The 12,057-nt window shown below is 34.4% G+C and overlaps 1 protein-coding gene across 2 annotated transcripts; it reads left to right on the forward strand.

Annotated features, from left to right (window-relative positions):
• The first annotated feature begins 5,480 nt into the window (after window positions 1-5,480).
• LOC132068835 (uncharacterized) lies at window positions 5,481-11,362 on the forward strand. 2 transcript variants are annotated; one of them, XR_009417537.1, is made up of 2 exons: window positions 5,481-5,900; window positions 9,904-11,362. XR_009417537.1 is itself a non-coding variant. In XM_059462573.1 (2 exons), the coding sequence occupies exons 1-2, from the start codon at window positions 9,209-9,211 to the stop codon at window positions 10,185-10,187; spliced, it is 441 nt and encodes a 146-aa protein (XP_059318556.1). In that variant the 5' UTR covers window positions 7,697-9,208; the 3' UTR covers window positions 10,188-10,976. The 2 variants fall into 2 exon arrangements, 1 of the variants encoding a protein (XP_059318556.1); XM_059462573.1 differs by lacking the exon at window positions 5,481-5,900 and adding an exon at window positions 7,697-9,365 and having other exon boundaries at window positions 9,904-10,976.
• Window positions 11,363-12,057: the final 695 nt, after the last annotated feature.

A 12,057-nucleotide genomic window follows, 5' to 3' on the forward strand; every position in this document is an offset into this window, starting at 1 on the left:
ATATAGCATTGAAATATACGTACATACATATCCAGCTCAAATCCATAGTAGTGACGTGTTCATCCAAGTTATTAGCACGTGGATTTATAAGTCATTATAACGAATCTGCTAATATATTCCTCATTAACCCAAGTAGATTAAAGTATCCACATATCCTATACCTCATTTACAAAATTCATCTTATTACCTAATTTCGGGGTAAACATTGATCAAGTTGAGTATTTAGTTATACTAATAAAGAAAGCAACATTAAACAATAAGACTGTTGCCATCCTGGTTTTCTGCTTGGTTCTGCGAATCAAGCCATAATTTCGAGGTTATGAAAATTATGGAGCAACCAATATTATTGAGGTTCTAAGAAATGAGAATCTCTTTCAAGTTTGAATTCAGTGAATCTCTTACAATAATAATACTACCTCTCCCAAATATTTATCGTTTTAGTGCAGTAAATTTGTTTAAAAATATTTCACGTTTTAAGAAAATAACAAGTTATTTATTTCTTTGTTTTCTAATCCACCCTTACTGTTTCAAAAATAATAACCAATAAGTTATTGGTTAAACGTAATTTTATAATTAGCTTGTGGTACCCTTTCTTCTGTATTTTTTACGGTGTGCTTTATTAAAGTAATTAATTTGCTGCACCCACTTTCTTCATTATTTTCTTTTTCATTTTGTGAAAGCTTTTGGTCTAACAAATCTTAAGATGTATCTCCATTGGCCTGCCTATTTACAAGACTGACTATTTTAATGATTCACTTACTTCATCTTCACCGCAAATATTCATTTTTATCATAAATCCTCTATCTATCTATATGCGGAATGGACTTTAAATCACTGAGTATTGCTTAGTATTATGCTTTTGACAGGCTTGATACTCAATCTGTATTTTAGGCTGCTGACTTAAGGATTGACAATCATGACGTACTATAATTTAGTTTATGTACGCTTCTTGCTCTTTTAACTTTTATCATCGTTTTAAAAATTGAATTTCACTGTATATGTTATTCTTGGTGTGATTACTCATTTTAAAGTGTCCTAATAAATTAAACAATTAACACTACAAACATTATCGGTAGAAGGGATTCGTGTTCTATAACCAAATGTGACAAAACAAATTCAAAGAAATGTATCAAAAGTTAGTCGGAAAACTACAAGCATCATTTAATTTGTTGTCAATGAGGGTAGAAAAATTTACTCTGGACAAAGATCCGGAGTGCGAGGGTTCGGGGAAGGACCGCACCTGAAGGGGTATAATTAGACAACATACTTTAATGCAAATATTAGTGATTGGCGCACAAAGCATCACGAATTAATAGGGTTCGGGAAGGAGCATTGCACCTCAAGTGAATATCAGATTAGGCGACGCCCTTTAATGCAAATATTAGTGAAGAAACTACTTGCCTACAGTCAAAAATTCAGGCATAAGGGCCGCATTCGCCTTATGACTCACTTACCATTTCCAAGACTCCCCTTCAAAATTTCCACAAGGCTTTTTCAACCTTTGTTTGACCAAAGTGCAATTTTTAAGGATTATTTAACTATAATAAAAATAGTATCTTTATGATTTTGTCTTTAACTTCCTCATGCGACTTCCTTTAAATTAGTAAGTTCATAATTTAGGACTCAATTAGCGCCAATTTCAGGTAGGAATTCACAAACTAGGAAGTGACGTATACGTAGCCATTTCTGGAAGAAAGGATTACGAGGGTTAAGAACTTAAGATCACACATAAAGTCCCCCAAAAAAATACATAAAGCTCCAAAATCATTTTTGAAAATGCTAAGAAATCTATAATATGTTAATGCGTGGACTGCTCAAATGTTATTTATGTGTGTTGGACAAAAATTAGTTTCCGCTATATTTTTTTGCAGAAATATATATATATATATATATATATATTTTGGGTAACTAATAGGCTTGTGTTAATACCAAGAGAATAATTACAAAACAGCCAAGCTATAACACAGCTTGCTAAATCTGATGAGTTCCCCTTCTAAACTATACAAAGGATAACTGGTAACTATAGCTATACATCAGAACACCTTATCGCTTGCTATAGTCTATATATATAACTCAGCTCGTATTCTCTCAGAATCTGCATTGTAGTAGTCTTGTTTTCACTGTTGAGGCAGCTCTAGCAGTACATACGCATGCTATTTCCTTTGCTAAGTGCTCCCCTTGTGTCTCCCTTTTCTCAAAAATTCTTATTCCTCTCTTTCCACAGTGCAAATATAAATTCTGCATATACCATTCGTAACAGTTGAGCCTGTGTTGTCTTGCCTTTGGAAAGGTTTAGGACTGTCTGGTATTGCTGGTTCCAGTTCTGTTGTACTGGCCAGTGGGTCTGCAACCATCTCATCAACCTTTGCCAAAGCACCTGTGCAAAACAGCAATAAAAAAAAAGGTGATCTCTGTGTTCATTTCCAGTGTGACACATTTGACAGATTGGGTCTACTTGAATATTCCATTGTAGTAGTCTATCTGTGGTGAAGAGCCTGTTTTGAACCTGAAGCCACATAATAAATAGAGCTTTAGGCCTAGCTGAGTTCTGGAACAGTAAACTCCTCCATGGTGCTCTAGGAACCTCCCCTAGCGACTGCAAATACAGCTGTTTTATCATGCTTCTTTTGGGATTTGCCTGTAAAACATTAGAAGCAGCAACCAAGGAGTCCTTTGACCCTAGTATCTTCTTCACCATCCATCTTTTCAGAAATATATTTTCTCACGTTTGGTATCAATATCCTAGTTTATCCTTATTATTAACTATAATCATTTCTTGATGCATTTTCTAAAACATTGAATTTATCATATTCAAAGCGTGATTAGTGAACTCATTATTTTATTAATTGTTTTTTAAGGGATGTGTCAAGTCAAACATGAACAAGTAAAGTGGGCGGTTTCATAGCCAACCACGTAAAATTAAGGTTACAACAAAATTATATTTTACTATATTAGAAGCATGAGTTGGGGGTGGTTTCATTGTCCACCTCCAACTCATGTAAATAAAAAATAAAAAAACTGGACCCGTCTACTAAAAAAAAAAATCAAACAATATATTAAAAAAAAAAAAAAGTGGACCCCATATTAAAAAATCAAACAATATTCATGTAATTCCCAAAGTATCCCCATTAAGTCAATAATGATGGATTCATTGCCACATGCGTATCAACCCATTAGTGGAAGCAAATACAATTATTATACAGCAAAAAACATGGATCCCATATTATTGTTTTTCTTCAAAAGTTTAAGTAGCCAAACCGTACAATTTCCTTTTTTTTCTTATATTAGCCTGAGATCTATTCTAGATATTTAACTGTTGTATTTGCTATTCCGCCATGTCATTTATTTGTTATGTTTACTAAAATAAATATACTTAAAATATTTATATTTTAAAATAAGATAGAATTTAATTACTTTTTCATTTTTATTCTCACTCTAATAAATGTGAAAAGAGATTAATGTCGTAAAAGAAAAAAATAATATTAAATGGAGATCAAATTATAAATAAGGTAAATTAGTCAAATTATAATTCTAATTGACGTTTCCTTAAAAAACCGTGCAAAAGACAACATGACAAGTAAAATGAGCTAATCCAAGAATATTCATCAAAAATTAAAAAATACTAGTTCTTCGTTTAAATAGAAAATCAAATTTCTACTTTGTTTCATTTTAAACATGTAAAATTAATTTAATAATTTGAATTAGAATTATCCAAATCAAAATTTGATAAAAAAATAATAAGTATTGTTTAGGTCCAATCTACATACATTAACAATAGAATATTTTACCCCTTTAAATTAATCAAATTAAAATTCAAAGTATCAACTGATGCTTAAATATTGCTATTGTTTTGTCACAAAGAGAGCAAAATAGTTTCCTTTTAAACAAGTCTTCTCTTTTAAAAAGTATTAATAAAATTTTTGCAAACTTTGTATTCGTAGCAAACACTAATATAATAAAGTTTTGGATACGGAAGACAAACTACAATGTTATATTAATCGTGTTTTGAACATAGTGTGTATATATATATGCATAAAAACAGTGCAAACTTATGTATATTTATTATAGCAATATAAAATATATATATTATCACTACTCAAACACAACTACATACACATAGATACACTATAATCCAAAGTGTTGGGCACACGGACATACGCCATCTAGTTTCTTAAATAAAGGTTCGGGTTTGCTGAAATTTATTATTGAAACGCATACATAGGTTGAAGTGCTTGAGGATTATTAATTCCCTGCAACAGAAGATACAGTATACAATTCGAGAATAAGAAAAAACAGCTTACAAATATTAAATTTAGCATGACGTTAGAAAAGTTGAATTGAAAATTTTCCCAAAAGGTAATATATAAATAAACTTAATTCATATATAAATAAACTTAATTAATATCGGAGCAGGTGGCATTATCACCATCTGTTTGGTGATGGGTGAGCTCATTACGAAGAAATGATTTATAGCTACTACGGTTCTGCATGTTTAAAAAAAAAAAAAAAAAAAAAAAAGAGAGACTCATACTCAGCTTCTTCCATTTTTACTTGTCCGCTTTACTAAAAATAATATCCATTTTTACTTGTTCAATCTGGATGATAATGTATCATTTCGTATCTATTTTATCCTTATTATTAATAATTAGTTTGAAAGCTTCAAGTAATTATTATTAATTACTGGTTAATCTTCTGCGTGCGATTGAATAAAAATGGGCGGGAGAGTCCTTGAATACTACTCATATAACATACTCCCTCATATTTTCTTATTAATACGCCCAAAAAAAGATCCCTTTCTATATTTGGATATAATTTACATTTATGCAATTATTTATAGTAACATAAAATATATATAACTTATTTAACACTATAAATTTAAAAATTATCGTTCTTTTTTAAATTTCATGTCTAGTTAAATACGTTAGACATAAATTGAAACATAGAGAGTAAGCAGTCTAAAACCATTCCTTATGTTGGACATATTCCTTATGTTGATTGGCTAAAAGACAATGATTTGGTATAAAGACTTACGAACCATGATGTCATTTATTATTAAGTGCATTCATTGCTGACACATCACCCATGTGTCTGTTTTCGAATATTACTAACTCTTACTATTAGTTTACTTTATAGTCAAGAAAGAGCAACTTTTTGTCACATCTCCAGTGGAAAACAATTTTTTTGAACTATATCTAATAGGTATTTGGAGATGAATTTAATTGTAGAATAATGATTTAAAGTTGAAGACAAATAATGGTATTTAAACCGTTCAAAATTTTATTTGGACATGTATTTTACTTTAAAATTCAAAATTTTATTTGGACATGCATTTTACTTTAAAAAGTTAACGTTTTGTCAGTGAAAAAAGATTTTGCACTTAAACTTAAAAAACTCATCTTAAAAACTAACCAAAACATTTGTGTATAAAGAAAATTGACAAATTCCACCGAACCAATAATCTGAATCAAATTGGAAAAAAAAATAACTATGGTTCGGTTTGATTTGATTTGGTATTGAAAATAATACCCAACTGGGAACGTCCAAAATTTGGATCATAGAAAAATGAGGACTCCTTCGGCTTTGCTAACTTCTACCACCTGAGGTTTTGACCATGAAACCACAATTAAATTCCGACAACGGTACTACTTGGGTAACAAAATTCGTTACCCCTAAAGATGGATTGAGTTGTCGACTGCCTTCTCTCACGTTTGGCAGTTTTCTTCCGCCTCAATTCCAATCAATCATTGGAAACCTATATCTGATTCTTAATCCCAGAAGTCGATACAACTAGAAGCCTGTGATTCAGCCACGACGAGGGAGCTCCAGTTCTCTGAAGCAGTCGTCTTCCCAACCAACCCCGGTGAAGAAAGACTATCAAGAAAACAGAATTGCGCAAAAGGGTAAGTCACTATCCTATGTTCCCCTATCACTAAAGAAGGCAAAGTTTATGTTAATATTGTAGATGACGACCTGAAAGAGCAGGAGGACTATTTCTAAGTCAGCCTTGATTGATTATGTTATAGGTGACACCCCGTATGTGAAATCCATGCAGAGTTATGTGTTGAATTCCAGAAATTGCCACGCCCAAAACCCACCCTAGACGTGACCAGCATCCAACGTCCTGAACAACATCCGAAGAACCTAAACGACACAATAATAATACTTGAACCCGCCAGGTTCAATATTCGCCACCAACAGTTTATAAAACGAATGTAACAAATCATGAATATATGAATTAAATCAGCGGAAGTCTTTATAAATTAACTAAACCAACCAAAACATGATAGTATGCCCGAAAGAGTTAAACAACAACTCTTCTTCTACTCACATTTGAATGTATACTAAGGAGCTTCTAAGAATAAGGAATAAATGTCTAACTCATCGGGACGCCGACTAGAAAACTAATATAAATAAATGGAATTAAATAAATAGGGTGTCCCCACAGAATGAATGTGTGGGCTCACCAAAATCGTAACCGCAAGTCATTCCTAAACGCTCGGAGTATCGAGAACACACTCTTCACCATTACCTAACATACCATAAAAAACAACAATGGTATGCCTGAGTACTTCGTACTCGGTGAGTGCCTCGGGGATAACAAGTAATATGAAAATAAAGTACAGTAATACATAAAAAATCAGTCTTGAAAATCGTGTGAAACCAATGTAAGAACAGTTATTCAGTTTGTGCATCTCAATAAGAATTATCAAAACCGATTATAAGGCCTCTTGTCAAGGCACAACTTCAAATATGCCTTTCAATTGATCATAATTAACAACAACAATTCCATGAGAAAATAAGAATATCACACATGCCAATATAGGCCCAAGAATCAAGCACATCGAAGGGGTGACCGTAGAGGTTCCCTTGCTCTAAGACCACCACCGGAATATGAAATTCAACGGTGGCTATCCTTCCTCCCGAATGGCTAGGCATCATCACACTAGGATCCATAGTGGCTACCCTTCCTCCCGAGTAGCTAGGCCAAACACAACAATAAAATTCATAGCATAGAAGCCGATTCACAATTTGTCTCAAAGTATTCACACCATAAAATAGCATTAAAGTTCATTATGCCATTACGAAAGTCCATAATTTCATAGATAATCTTGAAAACGTTTCCACTTCTTTAAACAAGATTCATTTGTCTTAGTTTCTTTGTAAAATCATCAATACCAACAATTAACCATCATCACTGATCATCTCTTATAGAAGAAAACGATTATGATTTCATATACGTATATAGAGGATAATGCAATCAAGGTTTAATGTGGACTTGTCCTCATGTACACCTACCGAAGCGAAAAGACATGAATTAGGGTTTTACGTAAGAAGTTCACCTCTTTATTCAATAAAGAACCTTTGAGAAGAAAACATATATCCGTGATGAGGTTTTTAAAAGAGACATACCTTAGTATGTTAAACAAAGTTTAACAATTCACTTTTCTAGTGAAGAACACCCAAACCTAGCTTGAATCACTTTAGGAAGAATTATGTTGCAAACCAGGTTTTAGTCACAAGAATCATGTTAAGAATCATGGGTTTGATGTTAGGATTGATAAACAATGATTAAGATGTTCTTACCTTAGTGTTGGATCCCTAGAGAGATATTTTCGTCCTTACGGTTTTTGAGAGTGAAAATAATGGAAGGAAACTAAAATTTTGCAACTTATATAATTTCAGGCCGTCAGGCACAATCGACGGTACAAACGACGGAGCGTCGATCTGATCCGTCGAATGGTCTTTGTGCTAGGTCAATTCTACGGTACAAACGATGGAGCGTCGATCTGCTCCGTCAAAGTCATGAAATTTTCAGTGAGCAACTTTCTCTTCCTTACTTTCTACGGTGCAAAGGACGGAGCGTCGAATAGATCGACGATACAAAGGACGACCATCAAACCTCCTTTTCGTGAAACTGCAGTGAATTTTCATTTTGACCATCTCCTCTTGGGTCTTTAGCCTAAAGTCATACACGTAACCCAACATATAAGGTTCCAAAGGACTCATACAGTGCTTTCACACTCTATACGGATTTACGGGATGTTACAGAAATTTTGTGAGTAAACCCTATATTTTGTTGCACGATGAAGGCTAATGCACTTTTAGTTTTGATTCAGTAGAGGAATGTGATAAGGTCATTCAAGTAGATCCTTACACACTCCATAATAAACCATTTGTGCTTCAAAATTTAGAAATTGACTATGACTTCGACCTTGATTGCGTAACCACTATTCCATTGTGGGTTATTTTACGCTTGCCGGTGGGGTATTGGTCTAGTAATGCTCTGAGTAACGTCGCTTGTGTTGCCCACCTCTATACACAGACAAGTTTAATGCTAATATTGACAGGATCTCTTATGCTCGTATATTGGTTGAAAATGATGTCTCTCGACCACTCCTTGAGTCCATTGAGATCATCACCCCTACTGGACTATCCATCAGGTGGTAAACTATGATTGAAGACCCAAGTTTTGTACTGAATGAAATTTGAGCACAATGCTGATAACTATTGGAATGCTGAGGCAGATGTCCAAGAGCAGAATGGCTTCCAGGTGGTTAAAAAGAGACCCTGATTTTCGTAGTATTCTGGTAAAAGCTATTTCCAGTACGAATACGAACGGTGAAACCGTGATCTAACGATCCTTTTGACCTTCAGATTCAAAGCTAGAGGTGTCAGAAAAGTTACCACGGGGATAACTGGCTTGTGGCAGTTAAGTGTTCATAGTGACGTTGCTTTTTGACCCTTCAATGTCAGCTCTTTCTATCATTGTGAAGCGTAATTCACCAAGTGTTGGATTGGGGAACCAAAATATATTAGTTGTGGATGAAGCTAAAAGCTCTGTAGGAAGGTTTAAAGTGACTGAATGCATATGTGGCTTCTTACATCGAAAAATTACAACTAGCTAGACAGGGGGTTGGAGATTCTAAAAGCTCAAATTGCTACTTAACCTCTTTGTCCACTATGGCTAGAACAGGATAAGACCTTCCTAAATGATATCAGTAAGTGGAGTACTGTTGAGGAACGGGTTTTCAGACGAAAGTCCAGAGTTTGCTGGTTTTCTAGTAGAGATGCAAATACCAGATACTTTCACGTTTAAATAAAATTAAGGCATGCAGGAATATTATAACCCCGTTATAATTCTAATGGTACTAAATTGCATGACGCTAGATTAGTGAAGGCTGAATTCATCTTATTTTTCTCCCACTTAATGAGTTCAGTTGCTGAGGAGTTACCCTGTCCAAATACTGAAGTTATAAGGAGTGACCCTTGTCTCACTTATCAACAAAAGTGTCTTCTGATCACTCCTATTAGTGATCATGAGATACTAGTTGCTATCAAGGGCATGCCACATGAGAAAGCTCCAAGTATTGATGGTTATCCAATTGAGTTCTTTACTCAGAACGGGACAATGATTAAATCTGATGTCTTAGCTGCAGTGAAGGAGTTTTGTGCCTTTGGAAAGCTTCTTAAGACTTTTAGTTGCATTTCCATTACACTTGTACTTAAAGTCCCTTCCGCTACACATGTCAAATACTATAGGCTTATAGCATGCTTCACTACTTTTTATAAGATTATTACCAAAGTCTTAACAAAAAGGAATAAGAGTGTTATTTGTCATATGCTTAGCCCATCACAATCAGCTTTCATTGAGGGTAGGAGCATCATTGAAAACATACTCTTTAGTCATGAGTTGTTAAAAATGGTATTAAAAGAAAGTCTATCTCCAAGATGTTTTATGAAAGTTGACCTCAGGAAGACTTATAACTTTATTGAATGGAGTTTCTTTGAAAAATGCTTGAAGAATTGGGGTTCCTCTATAAATTCATCCTCTAGGTAATAAAGTGCATATCTACAATTTTCTATTTTTTGGTGTTGAATGATGGTCTCTCCAACCCATTCCAGGAGAAAAGAGGGATAAGGCAAGAGGACCCTATGCTCCCTTACCTCTTTGTCATTGCTATGAAATATTTACAATGGGAACTATACTGCTTGGACTTCACAAGGACTTCAAATTCCCCCTAAGGTGCAAGAAGATTGGTATGGTACATATTTGCTTCGCCGATGACTTACTGATGCTCTGTAAGGCAGATGTGAAGTCAATTCAACTTCTTCAGGATGCTTTTCACAAATTTTCTACTGCTTCAGGGTTGCAAGCTAACACTAAAAAAAGTTCTATCTATGTCTAGTGACTCATTGGCATTGAAGCAGGAAATCCTATTTCCACCTTGGGGTATGCTGAGGGTGAGATCCCTTTCAAATTATTTGGGGGTTTCTCTATCCTCAAAGAAGTTCATTGTCTCCAAAATGTCTTCTACTGGTGGAAAAGATCACTGAGAGAATAAGGTGTTGGTTAGCTAAATTTCTCGCTTATGCTGGCATGATTCAAAGGATAAAGTCAGTCATCTTTGGTATCCAAACCTACTAGGCACAAATATTTATATTGCCCAAGAAGATACTAAAGATGATTGATTGTGTGTGCAGAACCTTTTTTTGTACTGACTCAGCCAATGTTTTCAGAAAAGTACTTGTGTCTTAGGAGAAGATATGTATGGCCAGAGTTGATGGGGACCAAAATGTTCGCAACCTATCACTTTGGAATCAAGCTGCTGTGCTTACGCAGCTTTAGGCCATCACTGAGAAAAAATATTGCTTCTGGATCAAATGGGTACACTCTTACTACATAAAGCTGGCTCTATTGAAAATTGCACCATAATGCAATTTGGGTGGTCAGGAAAATATTTGATTCCAAGGATATGTTATGCAAAGTTAACTCTCGATAGGCTAATCTCTCTGCTAGGCTGCACTCAATGGTTGCAATAGATTACTAGTGATAGGGCTACCGGTCTTCCTTTTGCTAGCCTAGTCCTTTTCTGAGAAATAAGTGGTTTGTACCTATTTGGCTTTGTAACCGTCACTTTGGTGTTAATACAAGTGTTCGTTTACCACAAAAAAAAAAAGAAAAAAAAAGGAGTAGAGTATAATTAGGTTGGTTTGATTTTAACTAAAAAATAAAAAATCAAACCGAAACCAAACCAACTCGAATAAGTAGGTTCCTCAAAACTTTTTCATAATTTTGGTCTTCTAACGTATTATTTCAAGCTTGAACTTAGATTTTTCGAATGGTTTAATAAGTTTTATAGCTCATAAATATTAGTAACTCAAATAAAGCTCAAACCAAAACCAAATCAATACTAATGCTAATAAAAAGAAATTCAATTTAACATTAGGAATGACAATAGCGTAGGATATCTGTTTTTTAGTTTTGCATTGATTTAGACAATGAAAATATATAACTTAGTTTTACTTTTGCTGTAGTGTTTAGTCATTTAATAGTACTTATTAGTCGTGCTTATTTTAGTATGACTTAGTACTTCTAGATTTTGCTTATTTTCACTATAGCTTATTAATTAGCAATATTTTTTTTTGAAACTGGTACTATTGTATTCCTCAGCATTAAGGGTACGCTGGCCACCTCCAAAAAAACAGAGTTCAACAGAGAGAAAGAAAAGAAAAGAAAAAAAAAATAGATTTACAGGGCTCCTAAGAAATCTACCGATCATCTCCTCCTCTATGCGCTTTTTACACCAAAAGAATAAAGATACAATACAATTCCATTTTACTTTGTATATGGAATTGATTTTATCTTCAAAGCATCTACCATTCCTCTCCTTCCAAATGCTCCCCACCAAATGGTATAATCCTCCACCACTTCTTCCGAGTCTTATCGCTCCTCTTCTCCGATCCAAGAACTCATCGGATCTGCAGGTGTGCTCGGCATTGTCCACTTGATCTTTGTGAGACTAAAGAACATGGTCCGTATTTGAGCAAGGAATTTGCAATGAAGGAATAGATGATTGTAGGTCTCTCCGATCTCATTGCATAGAAAACATCCGGGTTACTACCGGCATACCCTTTTTTTGTATTACTTCATGAGTGAGACAAGCCCTTTTGGCCACCAACCATGTAAAGCATTTCACCTTAGTTGGTGCCGTACTTTTCCATATATTCTTCCGTGTCCTTGTCGCTCCCCACCTCTCGCATTAATCTCCTTCGATA

This window comes from Lycium ferocissimum, chromosome 8, assembly GCF_029784015.1.
Source record: "Lycium ferocissimum isolate CSIRO_LF1 chromosome 8, AGI_CSIRO_Lferr_CH_V1, whole genome shotgun sequence".
In the NCBI taxonomy this organism is placed as follows: Eukaryota; Viridiplantae; Streptophyta; class Magnoliopsida; order Solanales; family Solanaceae; genus Lycium; species Lycium ferocissimum.